The sequence below is a fragment of the Aristolochia californica genome, unplaced genomic scaffold (assembly GCF_029961685.1).
Source record: "Aristolochia californica isolate CCGP_79_NKW_82.1479 unplaced genomic scaffold, dmAriCali1.0.hap1 SCAF_16, whole genome shotgun sequence".
Lineage (NCBI taxonomy): Eukaryota > Viridiplantae > Streptophyta > Magnoliopsida > Piperales > Aristolochiaceae > Aristolochia > Aristolochia californica.
In genome coordinates, this window is record NW_027181837.1 from 20,532,451 (window position 1) to 20,551,737 (window position 19,287).

The following is a 19,287-nucleotide window of genomic DNA, read 5'->3' on the forward strand; positions in this document are numbered from 1 at the left end:
CCATTTATTGTACACGATCCAAAATCTACAGCGTCCATTGCCATCATCAAAATGCGTCGGAAGTTCGGAACCATATTCGAGAATCATCTGGGAAGATACAGTTGCTGATTTACAATCCCATTTTCTATATTAAAAATTGAAAACAGTCGTCGTTCGCTCTGCTGGTAAAAGAAATCCAGGTACCCACTTTTACCTGAATGCTTCGGGGAGAAGGGGAGCACTCCCCACATGAGCTTTTTGCATTACATGATACATCTACATTGATAATTCACATTTACTTTTCCGTCACAGATGACAGAATAGATGCAAAAAAATGATAAAAAGACAATCACATCCCCTTGAATCTCCCATAAAAAGAGTTGTTTTCCTCCACGCCAAGACAACTCCATGCTACCTGCAAAAAACAATCCATCTCCCTTCTACACATGGCCTCAAAGAAAAGCTTCTTATATCCCTTATATTCTTTTCCTCATCTTTTCTCTTACTTCCATTGCAGAACTAACCTACTTTGAAAATATTAATGTGCACAATATAGACAGAGAAAGAAAAGCTTTTTTTGTGAGGGTTTGGTCTCTGCCGCTCTATATTTCTCTGTTCATTATCTATGGATATTTCTCTGATGGATTTCACATATGGGTATTGGCGCTTTTGACCCGAAATCGGCTCCTTAATAAAATCGCCATCTGGGGGTTTTCCAAATCTGTATTTTTTGTAATTTTCGGGCGATTTCCGAGTGGGGGTTTAGATCCGCGGAATCCCCACAATCGGATGCCTTTGTTTCAGGTTAGAAATCTCTGTTGAATATCTGCTCTCTTTCCCCTCTTTTAATTGTCTTGGTGGGGGCATCTTTATTTGTGATTGTTTTCATATGGATGTTAGCCCCTTGACTGATTGTAGGTTCCTTGCCATCAGTAAACGTTTGCAATTTAAATTGACCAATGAGAGTCTTTTATTTTGTGAAGAATCATTTTTGAAGCAGGGCCTTTTCTTGTCGGCAATGTCTTTTGCTGTCATCTTCTTATTTCACTAGAGGAAAAGAATAAATCTGTTAGTCTTAGCCTTGCGGCTTACAGTATGAGACTTGTATTTGCAAATAATATCTTTGTTACAAAAGCTGAAAACAGTCGCATGCGTAAATGGCACTTCTTGCAAAGGCAAAAAAAAAAGGTGCTAGACTGCCATGTTGAGCTGCTACCAATGTATGTTGGATTTTGGATTTGTTTTTGTCCAGGTTCTTTCTTATTAACCGATGCCTTGTGGGTTGGGAAGGATTATTGCTGCCTTGCTGACCCATTTTTAAGTTCTTTTGGCAGATTAATCATAAGTAGGTATCTCATTGTTGCAATAAAGTTTCTTCCCATGTGAACTCTGTGTCGTTGACACATTTTCTTGGGATGACTTTAACTAATGTTTGAAGCACATTGAGTTAGTCAGCATTCTGTAATCCACACTGAGTTCTAGTGATACTTGTAAGTTCATGAGTTGCTGATAGCTGTATTCTCTCCTCCTACTTAATAATATCTCTCATATTTTCAAAAGAAAATACCAGAGTAGCTGATAACTGGCCATAGCCAACAATTTAGTTCTTTCTTTGCTTGATTCTGTAAAACTTTTGTGTAGTCTTGCTATAGTTTAATAAAGCAGAGAAGTGAAAGTTAGGATTCTTGCATACTTACCCCTTCAGTTTGATTGAAGAGTTTAAACCTCCTTCTTACTCTTGACAAGTCAAGCCTTATAATATTTTTATTTTTTTATTTTTATTTTTTATGGCAGTCAAGATGCATCCTGAAGATCATTAATGTTTCGTTGTGTTCATAATTTTATCCTTCTTTCATAACTTTTTGCAGAAAATCACTGTGATTCTTGTTCATTGGGAGGCATGTTAGAGAAACTCATTCGCCATTTAGCAGTTGGGCATTCTTCTTTGGTTGTGTGGAATATATGGGCTGAACTGGGCATTTCATGGGAGGTGTAGAGGACCATGAGCCACACTCGAAACGTGTAAAAGTGTCCTCAGAAGAATTGAGCCTCTCAGACAACAGTTTTTTCACTGGGCCAACCACCTGCTCTTTGGGAGACTCAATGGCAAGGCCACTACCTTCCCAAGGAGATGAAGAGATGGTTGGTTCTAAAGGAGTTATCAAAAGAGTCGAGTTTGTCAGGATTATTACTAAGGCCCTTTATTCTCTTGGCTATGAAAAAAGTGGGAAACTTTTAGAAGAGGAATCTGGGATTCCTTTACACTCATCCAGGGTCAATCTATTCCGGAAACAAGTGCTTGATGGGCAATGGGATGCGAGTGTTTCCACGTTGCAAAAGATAGGTCTTTTGGATGAAAATATTCTAAAATCTGCTTCTTTTTTAATATTGGAACAAAAATTCTTTGAACTATTAGAAAATGACAATATCATGGATGCTCTAAAGACACTGAGGTCCGAGATTGTGCCACTTGGCATAAAAACAAAGCGGGTCCATGAACTCTCAGGCTGCCTTGTATGTCCTGCCCAGTGTGAACTGCTTGGACTCAGCAGTCAAGATGTCATTAATGTGAATTTACGTTTGAAGCTTTTGGAGAACCTGCAGAACTTGCTTCCCCCCACAGTTATGATTCCAGAGAGGAGGTTAGAGCATTTGGTGGAACAAGCATTGAATGTGCAGAGGGAAGCTTGTGTCTTCCACAACTCTTTGGATAGTTCCTTGTCATTGTACTCAGATCACCAGTGTGGAAGAGACCAAATTCCTTCTCAAACCGTGCAGGTTTGAACTCTCTCTGTGACCTTTTTTTCCCTCCTTTTCTTAATATTGATAACTCTACTAATTTGTCCTATTCCTCAGTTTGTACTTTTTCTCCATTGTGTTGTCTCATTAAAATAAGCATTTGTGCATGTCCATCTTCTAAGATATTTGTTTGTGCATGTGCAGAAGGGGGTGGGGGTGGGTGTGTTGTTAACTCGCAAATGTTAAAATATTTGCAGGATAAGGATATACAGATAAGAGGGTTCTGTGCAACTAGTTTGATGGAACTTCAAATTAAGAAGTAGAGATGTATGAATATGATTATGTCCTATTGCATGTGAATAAGCAGGAGACATGTGATCAGATATTGAGTGGCTTCTGACCTTCTTGGAGATGTTAAAAGTTTTAAATGCAAGATCTTGGTGTGATCCTTGGGATTAACATGAGAGGACCGTAGCCTTTCAAACATTGTAATTTAATGAGTTTTTTGTAAATAAAACATGTAATAAGCAATAATGATGAAAAAGAACTGTCAACGGCATAGCTGATTTCCAATGGGTTCTTGATCCAAGAACTGTCAATGGCCTAGGTAATTTCTTAGCTAGTTATTGTCTTATTTGCCTGAAATTCCTATCACAAAGAGTGCTAAAATAATTTTTATTATTTTCTTTTGGAATAATGGATGAAAAGTGCTTAGAATTTTTTGATGTATTTGGTTTTTGATGTGGAAAAGTTGTACCTTTGTTTGAAGCAGGTGTTGCAAGCACATCATGATGAGGTATGGTTTCTGCAATTTTCAAATAATGGAAGATACTTGGCCTCCTCTTCCAATGATCGTTCAGCTATTATATGGGAGGTAACCTTTGTTGACTCAAATGTTGAAGTGGAATGTTCAAACCTTCTATTTTCCTTGTTGTAAGGGTAGGACAATATGTTCTGTTCATTGCTTGGTTATTGGTTCAATTTTACATGCCATATATCCTAAAACCTTGTTTCTGTCCATTGTTACTTTTTTAGGTGTTCCTTTGTTAGTTTCTTTTTTGGGAGCTAGGAGTTCAAATTGTGGGTCCAGTGGGTGAAAGTTGACGAGAGGAAAAAAATGAAACTAATAGTGCCTTTCTGGTGTTTCTCATTTTAAGTTTTAATTTTCCTTTGTTATAAAAAAGTATTTATTTATTTCCTCCTGTTTCTTTCCTTTTCTTTTTAATGAAATCACAAGTCTTTATTGTTATTAATACGGAGAGGTGCTGAAAGTTATTGACTGGAGAAAAAAAAAAATAGAGGTAAAACTAGCTTACTACCTATTACAGTTGCCTTAACCAAATCATAGTGCAGCTAAAGTTATGTAAGATAGTCTTTTATCTGGGTAAGGAGCAAGCCCAGAGCAACGCTCTTCACCAATATTTATTTATTTTGGTTCTGCCATCATAACCAATATTATCATCATCTGAGTTGCCATCCTGAAGATGGTACCACAAATACAGATGCTTGCATCATTTCCTCTGAAAACGTAACTGTACATCCATTACTAGGTGGTAGTGAGGGTTCCTTTTGCAAGGAGTTAGGTTCTTTTGTTTGGTGGTCTTTTGTGTTCAGAGGGCCTCCAATTGAGCATGAGTTGACTGAGGTGTTGTTATCCAAGAGGCCTTACAAACCTGTTGACTTGGATTTCGGGTGGAGCAATGATGGATTTAATGTCACCACTGCATGAACATATTGATCATCAAACATGAAAACTTCTGGAGAGTCTTATTCTGCTCATCTGTTTTGAAGTTTAGTATGTGAAAGTTACTGAGAAATAAAGTTTGATTTTGTCAAACCACCCAACATTAAATTATCAATTTATTTGGAAGCATCTGCCATGAGTTTTTGTGCTATTATTGCTGAGTTCAGTCAAAATCATTTGTGCTGTTACTATCCAAAGGCAAAACAACAAGAAGCTGAGAAGGGGGTCACATAACAACGAGAGATAAATTAAACCCTTCTTTCACTATGTAATCATTTATACAATTAGCTGAGAGAGGGGAGCTTGGAGCCCAACTAGAAACAAAAGAAAAATTAAGGATTTGAATTTTGTGAAATGTGAGCCAATGGTGCCGAGGACAGTCAAGATCATTCTTGCACCAATTTTTTTTTTTTTTTTTTAGATTATTTATTTTTAAAAGAGCAAAAGAGAGGTTTTATTAGAGGGGGAAAATGCAAAGTGCTACTTTCGTAGGCCAAAGGGGCCAGCTAAAGTTACAAGTACAAGAATGCTGCGAAATTACAAGAACATGGAATCAAACAAACAACTTGAAGGCCTGAGAATTGGCAGGGAGTGCAATTTATGAAGCCAAAGTAATAGAATGGGGCTGAGCCAAATCGAAAACTTTTTCCATTTGGGCGAGGACGCCTTCACTGTTAAATTACTAGAGTGGGGCTGAGACAAAATTGAACACTTCTTCCATCTGAACAGTAGCCTCCCGGGTGGATTAACATGATGCCTTGACTATTAAATTAATAAGGATGAGTCTCCTTTCACGACTAGCAGGGTGCTGAAATGATGCCAGTTAAGGATGGCACGAGTTTCAGCAGCTAATGAATCAGCATTTCCAAGGGAGGTAGTGTACAGTGGAATTGTCTTCCTCTCATGGTTACAGAACACACTGGTGGAACCAGCAGCCCCTTGGTTTCCCTTAGCACTCCTGTCAAAGTTGAGCTTCACCAAGCCATTTTTTTGGGGGGGGGGGGGGGGGGGGGGGGCGCGTGGTCAATGCCCAAGAACTCGAGGACTGACAATAGGGGTGAGCCAGATAGGCCTTTCCAGAACTCGAGTTGAAGTCTCAGCCTTGGCTATCAAAGACCTGATTGTTATGTTTAGTCTATATACTTCATGGCAACACGGCAAAGATAAAGGTGGCAGGAAAACACATGCTGATGTTGATAATCCCCAACATGCTACTCCAAACTTTTGAAGTAAATGTGCAGGAGAGTAAAAGGTAATCAACTGTTTCATCAACCTCCCCAGGGAGCCTGCAACTTGAGTTGATTGTCATTGTGCCTCATTAGCCTCTTTTGTGTAAGTTGTCATGAGTAAAAATTTTATTTTTGATAGCTCATCAGCCAAAGAAGAGAGTTTTCAGAGGTCCTACTAGTTTGCAGGCCAGACCAGCAACGATGCATTGACGTGGGATTGTGAAACGTCTTCCCTTGTGAAAAGAGGCAACTGAGAAGTCTTCACTAGTCTCCCAATTCCGAAGAATGGTATCTTTGCCATTACCCTTTAAACTTCCCAGATTATTTAGCAGGCTACTAGCACTCAGGGTGTCATCATCATACAGATTTTGATGCAGACCCACGTCCTAATCAGAGCCGAATTGAGCTTGAATAACTTTCATGCACTTGTTTCTTGCTAGGGCATGGAGCATAAAATATCTTCAGCCAGTCTCTCCCCCATCCAGAATCAGTCCAGAAATTCACATCAGACATCGACCTGACATTGAATCTAACACCTTACTGAAATTAACCCAGGAGATTGAAGATTCTTCTCCAAAGAAGGGCCCTTCTTGGTCCAACTAATCATGACCTTAGAAAGCCTTTAACCATGAGATCTCTGATGGAGCAAAAAATCTAGGGCCAGTAAGCAAAGGATGAAGTTCAGCAAGAGTTGAGTTGGTGCTGCCAAACTGGTCCTTGAAGGAGGCAAGAACAGCATCATCCTGCAATCTGAAAGCCCCACCAAAATCTGCTTGCTGAGAATTGGAGCAGCCACAAAAAATTTATTTTGATCAATCTGTGAGGTGGAGATGAAGCAACCTTATGCCTAGGAACCAAAGGGCAACCCACAAGCTTGTAATTACTCTGTAAGATGCCCAGAGTAATATGCTTGACCTTTCCTCGAGTACTAACCCCCTGAGATGATGTGTAAAGAAAGAAATACACTCAATAATACTTCCCATGGGACTAACCTTTGCCATTGAAGTTCCTTTAATCTTTTTCAAGCCATGGCCCCAAGGGATGTGAGCAAGACAAGCTCGACTCGAGATTTTTCCAACCTTTGGCATCACAATAGAGGCACCTTGAGTGATAGAGTCTCTAAAACTTGGGGGGGGGGGGGGGGGGGGCACCATATATCCCAAGTGGGAGAGCAATGAGGGAATGGATGCCATGGACTTATCAATCATCAGACAAAGCTTGCTGATAGGGCTGGCAACCTAAGTTCCCCACTTACTAGGATTGGTAAAAGTGAGTATTAATGCAGTGTGACTGAAGAACAAAGCTTTAGGGTCTGCAGAGAGACAAGGCAGAATGAGCTTCTTGAGCTGGAAGAGAATGCGGACCATATATCCCAAGTGGGAGAGCAATGAGGGAATAGATGCCATAGACTTATCAATCATCAGACAAAGCTTGCTGGTAGGGCTGGCAACCTAAGTTCCCCACTTACTAGGATTGGTAAAAGTGAGTATTAAGGCACTGTGACTGAAGAACAAAACTTTAGGGTTTGCAGAGAGACAAAGCAGAATGAGCTTCTTGAGCTGGAAGAGAATGCGGCCCATAATATTATCAAAACAAGAGGCCACAATGGAGGACCTGGAAACCAGATGAGCTTGTCATTTAATTGTCTCTGAATGTAGCGCTTTGCACAGGATTTGAGAAGGGAGCTAGCTTCAATAGCCTCTTCATCCCTGAGGTTCCTTTGCAGATTGAAGTCCAGCCATGAATGCTGGAATCAAGTGGAAGGGCCTCAACAACCAACATAAAGGGGCTAGCAACAATGCTTCCAATCAGCAGGAAATAATTCATTATAGGGCCATCCCCCATCCACTAGTCCAGCCAGACCTGAATGAATGTGCCGTTCTCACTGTAAAAGAGACACTCTGACTGGTATCTAGGAAGCAAAGTAATGAACTGTCTCCGCGGGGGATAATCTATGGCCAGGGACATTCTGAGCCACCAACAACTATCATCTGACCCTCAGCTTAGCATTGATAAAGTGCCTCCAAATGGAATTTGTGTACATCCCAAATCTGCAACACCATTTAGTGGGGAGAGCATGATAGTAATTCAAAGACCCGGCTAATTTCTTCAGGGAGTAGCCTGATTCTATTGCACCAAATGATGCTTGAAACCATCTGAGGTACCCTCCAAAGAAACCTCCTCTGAAGAGCATCAATCCTATTGGCAGCTGGGAAGGTAGGAAGGACATGAAATCTGAAGGAAGGTCCGCAAGGGAGTTAAGAGGGGTAAGGTTACTGGCATTGGATAAGTCCGACCTTTCCAAGAAGAAAGATGGTGCTCCATTTTTTCAAGGGCAAGGAGCCAAAGAGCTTTGTGTTGGCAAGGAAAGAAAGGGAGGGTAGAGGAGAGGCAACCATGAGTAGTGACAAAAGATGGGTAAGGTTACTTGTATTGGATAAGTCCTACCTTTCCAGGAAGACAGACTGCTCCATTTCTTCAAGGTCAGGAAACCAAAGAGCTTTGTTGGGTTGGCAAGGGAAGAACTTGTAGAGGAGAGGCAACCATGAGTATTGACAAAAGAGTCAATGGTCAGTTTGTCCAAATTGAACCCAAAGATTGTAGATTTGGACCAATTGACATGCTGACTTGAGATAATCTCAAAGAGGCCAGGGAAGGCTTTCAGGTTAAGGATTTGCTCAAAGGTACCATTCACACAGCAAATGGTATGTATCGTCAGCAAATTGAAGGAGAGGATTTTAAGGTTAGGAGTGGAAGATTCAGCCAGCCAGACCGCCTTGCCAAGTAGAACAGAGATGGATGGCTCTCCCAATAATTTTGAAAAGAAGCAGTGAGAGAGGGTCACCTTGCTGGATTCCATGAGATCCTCTAAATACCCAAATGGAAATCCATTGATGAGGACCACCTTGGAAGCAAGAGGTACAATTAAACCAGAGCCGCCATCTGGGTCCAAAACCTAACTTGCCAAGGAGTAATCAAAAGTTCAACCAACAATTGTTACTGGGATCACAAAAGATTGGTAGTCTCCACCATTTATTATATGTTTAGCAAAGTATTGTTTTTTTTTTTTCTTGATTTTTGGTCATGCTTTATATAACTCAGTTGCTTTAGTTTATGAAAAGTTAATAGTGGGTTCTGGATTTTGAGAAACATTGGCATTGCAGATGAACATGTCAAGAAATTATGAGGATTCTACATGTCCAATAACATTATTACCCTACTTGTTGTTAATATTGACTTTTTACTTGATATTTATCATTTCATTATTCTTTTCATTTGAAAAAATGACTTCAAGTGCTTTTATTTTTTAGAGTGAACCTAATTTTGTATTTTGATGTTGTAGGTTAATGAGGATGGCACCGTAGTAGAAAGACACACCCTTACTGGCCATCAGAAGCCTATATTGACTGTAGCATGGAGCCCTGATGATCGTCAGATTCTTACATGTGGGATGGAGGAGTCTATTCGCCGCTGGGATGTCATCTCTGGTTTATGCCTTCATGTTTACGAGAAGCCTGGGATTGGCCAAATATCATGTGGATGGCTGCCCGATGGAAAAAGGGTACTGTCTGGCTTGACAGATAAGAGTATCTGCATGTGGGACTTGGATGGAAAAGAGGTGGAAACATGGAAAGGACACCGGATCCTTAAGATCTCAGACATGGCTGTTACATCTGATGGTCGGCAGATCATTACGATGTGTATGGAAAATGGAATTCTGTTACTCGAGAGGGAAGAAAAGCATGAGAGACTGATTGAGGAAGAGCAGACAATAACTTCATTTTCCCTGTCTAGAGATGATAAATATTTGTTGGTAAATCTTATAAACCAAGAGATTCATTTGTGGAGCATTGTTGGGGAATTGAAACTTGTTGCTAAGTACAAAGGTCATAAAAGGACCCGATTTGTAATAAGGTCTTGTTTTGGTGGGTTTAAGCAAGCTTTCATTGCTAGTGGAAGCGAAGATTCACAGGTATGTGTATTTTATGCCTATATTTCATTACCATATGGTGCTTTAGTGGTGGATTCAATTTTTTATTGCATATCCTAACCAATTCATAGGAAATATTAAATCATTTTCTTAGCTCTTGTTAGACTCCAACAGTAGAGAATTCTTGAGTCTGAACAATATGTTATTTTTTCTGGCTCTATTATAAGTTTGTATCTGAGATTAAGTGTGAATTCCAAGAAGAAACAAAAATATTCAGTGGTGACTGATTTAGTAACAAGTGCATGTACTTTATACATTAAATTTGCATTGGAAACAAAATTGGGTCAGCTTATGCTCAAATTCTCTGTCACTTTCCCATTTTTTTTTTTGATAGACAAACTTGATGTTTGGAAAAGAAAATTGTTTTTTGTTTGTCATTTAAAACCTTTGATATTCTATTGTCCCAAGAAAACCAAGTTGAGAACTTTTCTCCACCTTTAATGAGATGGTCATCGTTACATTTTATGAACTTGCCTTTATTTTATTTTATATTTTTTTAGAAAAGGCAAGATTTTATTGAAAGGCCTGAACGCAAAGAATACAACACAAGCTAAAGGGCTCCTATTACAACAACTGATTGAAGGGAAACTCCTTACTTGGCAAATGAGTCAGCTAAGGCATTAGCTGGTCATGGAATATAATTCCAAGAACAATGGAGGGAGTTAGAAATATCCATAATCTCATGAAAGTACTGCCAATGGCACTAAGGGAGTTGAGACAGGGACGAGCACCATCCAATGACCACATTAGAGTTACCTTAAATCTATAGAGAGCCACTGAAGGAGGATTGGAATATGTGGAGGCATTTCGAAGTTGGTATTGGATTCATTTATCTTCTAAAGTCATAAGTTCCACCAACACCCTGTGCTCTTGGTTCTAGCCAACTTGGAATCAGGTTCTTGGACTAACTCTAACCTGAAATAAGAAGCCATACTTCAAGCTAACTTGCAGGAGATTTTCATTTTCTCTCATACTCCACTCTATCAAGTTTATAGGCAGTACCTCTACCTTTTTATCGAGGCCGGGTAGCTCTCAGTCTGATATGGTTGCACACACCTGTTCTCTGATTGTAGTCAGTCATTAGTGTGAAACATCATTTGTTACAAAAGCAAATGCATCCTTAGCTGTTGAAAGTATAATTTCTAATGAAGTTTTTGCATCATGTGTCTCTTGATAATGGATGGTAATAGATTGGCCTTGTTACTAATTGTAGTGTATTTTAAGTATATTCTAGAGTTCATGGCTGATGCTTACGCTAAGCGATTTGGAAATATGCTGTTTGATGATGTGCAATCTTGGTCAAGTGACTCACTTTCCCGGCAAGAGGCACATGGTAACCTCTAAATATGTTGGAATTGTTGGAAGAGAGGAGTTCCAACTGCTTTAACAAGGGCAAGGTGTAGTGTGGAATCCATGATATCCACTTTGCAAGTCCATAGTAAAAGGCCAGCACAGGTTTTAGGGTGTTGCCCATAATTCCTTTGTTTGTGCGTGGTGTAAAAAAAACATCACAATACTGTGGATCGGGCACTGGAAGCTACTCTGCCTTTGTTTGGATCCTGGAGCTAGAGGTACTGCAGTGCTGTTTGCTAATGATTCCTTTGTGTGGAAAAGTGTATAAGGTGATGGCAATTGTGTATAAAAGTCATAGGAAACAACGTTCTGCCTTTATTTGGCAATGAATGACTCGCTCACTGCATGGGTTGATTTTTCTTTACCTCTCTTTTCACCAGTACAATTTCTCAGTGCTTTAAATATCCATATAAAACTGTTGTTTGTAAGACACCAATGATAACTTGTTTTTGTCACTTCTTGTTTCTTCTTTTCTTGTTATTCGCTCTGCCAAATCACAGGAGAGACTCGTTTTCTGTAGGTTTATATTTGGCATAGAACTACTGGAGAGCTGTTAGAGGTGTTACCTGGGCACTCTGGTGCTGTTAACTGTGTGAGTTGGAACCCAGCAAACCCGCATATGTTGGCATCAGCCAGTGATGATCGGACGATTCGTATCTGGGGATTGAATAGGCCAAGTCTGAAAAGGAAGGAAGCTTACAGCAACGGGGTGGCTCACCATTGCAACGGAAGTACCTTATGATTCAAAATTAAAAAAAATTAGTTGACAGCAGGTGCTTTCATTCTTCTACCATACCCAGGTTGCCGATGTAAATTCTCCTTGTATCCATCTCACATTTGGCAGCTCATGGCAAACAAATGTGTAAAGTTGAACGCTCTCACTATCTGCCAATAAACTGTATTATGACCATTTTTTAGTTCATCTTTTAAAATTTATTTTCTTCATTGGAAGGTGTCTTAGGGAATTGAAGCTTGATCCTATTCACTGCTGTTTTACACCCTTTTCCTGTTTGTTCCCTTTCTGTCGTAGTTTGTGGTTGTGGTATCTAGAACTTGGAATGGTGGTGAAGGAATTAACTAATTTTTATTAAAAAATATAGAATGAAACACTTTTTCCCCAGATATGAATCTGATCTATGGGAGATTACTACTCAAGGGTCTTATATTCCCATAAAAATGGAAGGTAGCCCGAAGTTGAAAAATTCTCAAGAGAAGAAGAAAGTGTTCTCTGAGTGTTATCAATTATTAGTGCATTCAGTGCCAAGAAAGCATAGGACAAACTTGAAGTAAACCATGAAGGTACCTTTCGACCATGAATATTCTCACAAATGAATATGAAAACCTTAAGATAAAGCCAGGGGGAAAAATTACAGAGAATGGGTGGAAGGTTTAATGGGATTTTGGGCAAATAGCACAAACTTCCCTGATAAATAGAAGTGTTAATTGCGAATGTAAAATTGAGAGATATAAAAAAAAATACATACACCATAATGAAGCTGAGATTTTTTGTTCTTGGTGTTCGTAATGGTAATCACCACCCAAGAACTCTAGGATTAATTTCAGTAATATGTTTTATTAGCTAAAACTACAAAAGAGATTCCGACTCTTTTTAAGCCAAATATAATACCCAATTACAATTTCTCAAAGAGATTCTCATACAATTACAGTGGGCAATTTTTCTTCTAAATTCAATGTTCTAACAAACCTCTCAAAATAAAGTGGAAAAAACTTAACTTTTATATTGAATGTGAGAGGGGCATTTTGGCCACTACGGTAATTATTAAGTGAGTTAATATAAAGGTTATTAGGTTTGGAGTCGACGTCTGATCCTAACGAGCTGCTGCGTTCTACTCTGCCTTGAGCCTTCTCTCTCGTTTTCTTTCTTCTCTTCTTCTCCAGACATTACTGCAATTTCAGCAAGTAGGAAGTTTAATTTCAGCCTTGCTCTTCTTCTTTGGTGCTGCGATTAGATATCGGGGAGGATTTTGTCGTCTTCTCTGCTGGTCGACCTTCAAGATTTTGGGTCACGAGTGACAGACTTGTTTTTCTCTGCATCTCTTTAAGGTTTTTCAGGGGACTTCGAAACTTGTCAGTGCAAGAGAACCAACTACTATAGTTCCTGATGGGGAAGAAGAGAAAACAGCAGCAACAACAGCAACGAAGGGCCGCGATTGACGCTGAAGATGATTCCTTCTCTCACAAGCGGTCTAAACCTCCCAAACAACACCAGAAAGAAGAGAAAGTAACTTCCCAATTTTTTTTGTTTTGTTTTTCTTCTCCTTTATGGTTGTCTTTTTATGTTTTTTCTTATCACTGTCGTTATTTTCAACTCTTGTACTCTCTGTTTTAGTGTTGCTCCCACATGTCGTCCTGTTTTTTCTTGGGTATTTCCTCTCATTGAAGATCATTGTCATTATTTTAGTATAAGTGGGTCTGCTTTTGCAGTTTAGAGTATCATTGTTATCGTTTTTGACCTACCTGGTCCTCTTTGTCACTGGTTTTTAAATAAAATTTTGTATCTTTTGTTTGCCTTGTTCTTTTTGCAGATTGTTGCCTCCAATATGACAGCGAAGATTTTAAAGGAAGCAATAAATCAGCAGAAGGAAATAGAAGAGGAAAGCAGAAAGCAAACTTCTTTTTCTGCTGTGACTGAAGATCCAACTGCTGCATTAGACAATAGTGATGATGATTATTGTGAGGACGAAGGCTTTGATGGTTTCTCGGAGACTCAGAGTCAATATGATGGTGCCTTAGTGAGTTCAATTTCTATTAGTGACATTTATTGTTATCTTTGCGGCGTGAAATTGCTCGGCTGTATGTAAGTTTTGCTCAATTTTTTTTTCTAGGAAGAAATTGATGAAGAAGATGAGAGGATATTGTCAGCATTCATGTCCAATGATACTGGGCCACAGCTTACACTGGCAGATCTTATCATTCAAAAGATAAAGGAGAAGGATGCTGAAGTCAGTTCAGGTAGCTTATTTACCTTGTTTATTATCATTTTTATTATTACTTTGAATGATGCACAGTTTATTTACTGAAGAAGGAAGCAATAAAGAAAAAATACGCCCCCAAAGAAACCAAATAAAAAAAACTGAAGTGGCTCACCATGCTCTACAACAGGATATTGATGCCTCGAACCTTTTTAGCAGGAGAATCCACAACTGCTTTAGTGGACCTACTAGCGTGAAGCCCAAAATATCTAGCTCTTGGGCAAGGTCACCAGCCTCAGCCCAAAGATGGTCAAACCTTCAAGGGGGTTCCACTGAGTTCTTCATCCAGTCCACTACAATTTTGGAATCACCCTCCACAATAAGGGTGATTACAGCTTAGCCCTTGAAGGGTTGCCATAGTTTCAGCTTCAAGAGAATCTTTAATACCGATGGGCTGGAGTATAGAATTAAAACAGCACAACTGTAGTCCCAGATAACTTCACAAGGGCAGCAATTTGTCTCCAGTTTTTTTTTTTTTATAAGAGGTCCAGGGATCTCTTTCAAATCACATGAGAGATTTGACCAGAACAGAACTGAGTGAACACAGGCTTCAATGATTCCTCTGAGAAATCTGGACTTTTTTTTTTTTGTAAAAGTGTGTATTTCTAGCACATCAGAGGTTCCACGGGACAACTGTAAAAGTTCTGGTGCTCAGCATACACTTAACATGGAAATTTCTTCTCAGTTGAAAAAAAGTAATAAATACTTTTTATTGAAAATAAGTTGATAAAATATTATGCAAGACCTAAGATCCTAGTTCTTTTTGCTTGAAAATTATCCTCTGCACTGTCATAATGGATCCAGTTCCTATGGTATTTTTTGTATTTATAGACTCTTCTTTCATGCTATCCTCAAAAACTTGTCTTCTTTATTAACTGCTGTTTTTCTTCTTTAATTGTCAACAGAAATCAGACCGATGCCTAAATTGGATAACTCCATCATAGAATTATACAAGGGGTACTCTCTCAAATGAAAATGGAGTCTCTTTGATTGTTATTTTAATCACACACAAAACATATTCTGATGTTTTGTCCAGTGTTCTTAACCCTGATCAACAGTTTCCCTCCAATATATTGCAGGGTTGGGAAATTGCTAAGTAGATACACAACTGGTAAAATGCCCAAAGCATTCAAGCATATTCCATCACTTGAACTTTGGGAGGATGTGTTGTATTTGACAGAACCTGAAAAGTGGTCACCAAATGCCATGTACCAGGCAACAAGAATTTTTGCTTCTAATTTGGGAGTGAAGAAGGCCCAACGATTTTACAACCTAGTCCTTCTCCCAAGGGTTAGAGATGATATTCGGAAGAATCAAAGGCTTCATTTTGCTTTATATCAAGCTTTGAAAAAGTCTCTTTATAAGCCAGCAGCTTTCTTCAAGGGGATTTTGTTACCACTATGTCAGGTATGTAGAATTTGTTTGCCCATGAATTTAGTTTTGAAGGGAAAAATGGAAGTTTTCTGTAATCTATCTAGATGTGATTTGAAATTGTTCAATTTCTTTTTGTACTTTATTTCTCTGTTCTCTAGGAACTTTTTTCATTTTTTTTCTGTTAACAGTCAGGTACTTGCAGTCTAAGAGAAGCTGTGATTGTTGGTAGTATCATTCAGAAAGTCTCAATTCCACCACTTCATTCCAGGTATTCTTTTTTTATGGTACCAACTGAGATTGTAGTGGTTTAAACGGAAATGATTACCTATCTTTATTTCTTTGTTTTGTGTGAACACCTAGCTTCTTTTTGTTGAGATATCTGATGCATCTGCTTAATTGGTCTTCAGTGCTGCATTGATGAAGTTGGCAGAGATGGATTATTGCGGCACAACTAGGTAATTTGGTTAAATTGATACAAATATTTGAGCTCAAAACTATCAGAAATAGAATTGAATTTCTTTTTTTCCCCTTACCAATCTGTTGCAGCTATTTCATAAAGCTTTTTTTGGATAAGAAGTATGCTTTGCCTTATCGTGTGCTAGATGCTGTTGTAGCACATTTTGTGAGGTTTCTGGATGACACAAGGATCATGCCTGTGATATGGCATCAGTCTCTTCTTGCATTTGTACAAAGGTACAGTTCTTTAAGAGCTTCTGATTACAGGTGTCTACATAATGAAAAATCATGATTGCACATCGCTATTTCTGTTTTCTGAATGTTAATTCACGCATGCATTACAGCTAACCTAATGAGATTTGAAGCAAGATCTCACAAGAGAACCACCCATCCCACCCCCATGCATTTCACCCCGAACAACAACAGCTCACCTTACTGGGTAGCTCTACCTTACTTAAGACCAAAACTCCCTCTTGAGAAAGTGCACTCCCTTCATTTAGTCTTCTTTCTGCCTTCGTAGGTTATGGTTAACATATCCACATTGCTCGCCATTTACATTTTTATGAAATCATGATTGCGTGGAATATTTTGTTCATTTCAGAAACTGTTTTGGCCTTAATATCTTATCTATGTTTCCGTTTCTTCCATTATTTTGTTGGTTTTAAGTGTCTCTTTTCATTTTTGGAGTTGATACCCACAAATTTGTGCAGATACAAGAATGAACTTCCCAAAGATGATAAAGTAAATCTTGATCGTCTGATTCAATACCAGAAACACCATTTGGTAAGAACCGGTTTTCATTACAATTGCTGACTCATTCTGAGAAAAATAAACTTGGTATCTAAAACAGATGAGGTATATGATTATTATGAATTCCTTTTGTAGGTGACACCTGAAATTCGTAGGGAGCTCAAAAATAGCCGTAACCGTGGGGATGAGGATGATGCCATGTCTATTGATATCCTTTTTGTAAATTAATCATCTCCGGGGATTTATGTGCCTATTTTTTCACTGCATATCTTGTTCTATTTTTTCCTTTTTCATCATTTTTAGCTTAGTGTTGTATTTACTTCAGGTAAACAAACCATCATGATATACTAATAGGATATCACGGCATGCTGACAATTCCTCCTTTTAGTCGCTATTTCTTGCTTCCTTGACTAGTCTTACTGTCCCCAATTTCTGTTATCAACAAGACAATTGAAGAGGATAGGTGGGATATTCCTGAAGTTCCAATGGAAGAGGACTGAATCACATGGTATGTACTTTTTAGGGCCCTACTAACTTATCTGTTACACTTCACATTCTATACGTATTGTCTATGTTTTGTTGTGGGTGAACTGGGTTTATATCAGGTGTAGGCAGCAAGTCAGCATCTGCCACCGTCCCGTTTGCAAATTGACTGGTTAGTTCCTAGGACGACCAAGAACATGATATATAGTTAACCTAAATATTTACAACTACAACATTTACGTTGGGTTGGTTGTGTTTATTGGCAATCCAAGCTAGGCCAATTGGGGTTTAGCTGGGGGCTGAAGTTCCTCATTTCTGTTCATAATACACTTGATTACTTTTTAAAGTTGTGCTAGTTTAACTTAGTTATTCCCGTGATCTTTCTTTTCAGCTTAATTTATAGCTTATTTTGGAAATTTGAGCCCGAAGTCTGCATTCTTGATATTATGTTACCTCACTACATTATCAAAATTCAGTTTTAGTGGGAAGAATTGGATTGTTCTTCTCTCTCTGCATCAATGGACATGAGATCCCTTGTGAGTAGTTGCTTTCAGTGTTTTTCTATTGTCAAAACTATTGACTGAAATGTCATTTCAAAAGAACGTTTCGTCTGAAATATAAGGATGCTCCATTATAATTGAAGTGGGGTGAATAAGGCAGAGAAGTAGAACTATTGTGCTCTGTGATTTTAGCAAAAGTGTTTGACACGGTATAAACAAATCTGAGCTTTTTTTCTGGTTCACATCTTATATGAATTGTTTATATTCCTATTTCAATTTAACCTAATACAAGTATATCTTGCCACTGCCAGAAATCATCACACCAAGTAGACAAAATCCTGCTCCCTTGGCACAATCTTTTGGAATCGGAATGAGTGGTCTCCTAAATTTCAAGGCAGATTCATGGGTTCTCTCAGCTTTTCTGTTATTTGAGCAGTTGTGAAGTCGTACAATTTTGCTGGGTTGTTTTCTTGTTCTTTTAATTTGTAACTGAGACGTGTATCGATATTGCTAAACTTATCATTGTTGGTAATTCAGGAATATATTTTTCTTGTGTCGACTATTCCGGAGGTGATAAATTCATTTCCTTGATTCGGAGAAAGCTTGTTTGCTCCACTGCTGCTCATAATATTTTAACTGTTTTTTTATAATAATTTTGCCTGCAATGTTTAGAACGCCATCAGCTCGAACAACATTTTATTGCCGTGAACGTGTATAAATTTCCAAAAACACTTCATGTAAATGAGTTTTTTGCAATACTCTATAAAATCCCTTGTTAAATCAGAGACTCTGCCTTGACAACTACTTCTCACTTGTTATCAAGCCCGTTCCATGTTTCAGAGAGCTATTCAGATAGCGACTGCCTGCGTACTTTCGCCGCTAAAAGAGATCTCCGCTCTCTGGTTTTACTAAATCTGAGCTTCGTCTTCTCTGTAGTTTACTGTCGTGATACTAGAAAAGCCAAAGTGGAGGACTTGGTTCATTGGTTCCATGTTTCAGAGAGAAAATTTCCTCCATATATAATTCAAACTGATTCATGGTAGGACAACTACTTCTCACTTGTTGTCGATCGATTCTTTGGTTATTTCTTTTTCGGCTTCCCTGTTTGTCTTCTGTCTCTTCCTCTTTGATTCCATTAACCTCTTTCCAGGCTTATAATTAGAGGTTGTTAATTGATTATTTCTAAAACATAGCAGAAATTACAAGAGAGCATCACAGAAATTCCAAGCACGCTCCTCCCCCATCCTCCGAAACTCCATCGACCAGAGCAGAGTAAGGAGAGTTGTCTTATGTACCATCATCCTTGGATTCACTGGAGTCCTCAATTTCCCTGTCCCTCCTCCGGACGGGAGCATCGGCACGTCTCTTTACACGGCTTGCTCTGCCTCTCTCTCCGTCTAACGGACGGCCTCAGTTCCGTCCATTCTCCGTCGAAGAAACTGAAGTTGGTTGCCTTGGCCAAGGAGCTACTTGCTTTAGGTCTCGGAGTGTCCCTTGTATTATACTCTCTCTAGCGTGTCCTTAGCTGCTCTGTTTGGTCGGGAGCAAGTCCAAACAGAGAGGGGGAGAGGGTGAAAATCACCATTGATGGCCTGATTTTCACCCTCCCCCTCGCTGTTCGAACAGTCCTCTGTGATCGGCCTCCTGGTTATGTTTAATAATTTTCTTGGATTCTGAAGTGCAATGTGAGCACTTC

At 39.0% G+C, this 19,287-nt stretch overlaps 2 protein-coding genes across 2 annotated transcripts; both read left to right on the forward strand.

Annotated features, from left to right (window-relative positions):
• The first annotated feature begins 402 nt into the window (after positions 1–402).
• On the forward strand, positions 403–12,020 carry LOC137953427 (WD repeat-containing protein 26 homolog). Its single transcript, XM_068800837.1, has 5 exons — positions 403–783; positions 1,848–2,757; positions 3,491–3,592; positions 9,035–9,664; positions 11,556–12,020. The coding sequence occupies exons 2-5, from the start codon at positions 1,963–1,965 to the stop codon at positions 11,775–11,777; spliced, it is 1,749 nt and encodes a 582-aa protein (XP_068656938.1). The 5' UTR covers positions 403–783; positions 1,848–1,962; the 3' UTR covers positions 11,778–12,020.
• Positions 12,021–12,885: 865 nt separating this feature from the next.
• Positions 12,886–18,143, forward strand: LOC137953164 (bystin). The gene is made up of 12 exons (XM_068800419.1): positions 12,886–13,277; positions 13,582–13,788; positions 13,882–14,008; positions 14,934–14,985; positions 15,108–15,435; positions 15,591–15,670; positions 15,810–15,857; positions 15,949–16,095; positions 16,569–16,641; positions 16,744–16,816; positions 17,029–17,116; positions 17,903–18,143. The coding sequence occupies exons 1-11, from the start codon at positions 13,158–13,160 to the stop codon at positions 17,106–17,108; spliced, it is 1,335 nt and encodes a 444-aa protein (XP_068656520.1). The 5' UTR covers positions 12,886–13,157; the 3' UTR covers positions 17,109–17,116; positions 17,903–18,143.
• Positions 18,144–19,287: the final 1,144 nt, after the last annotated feature.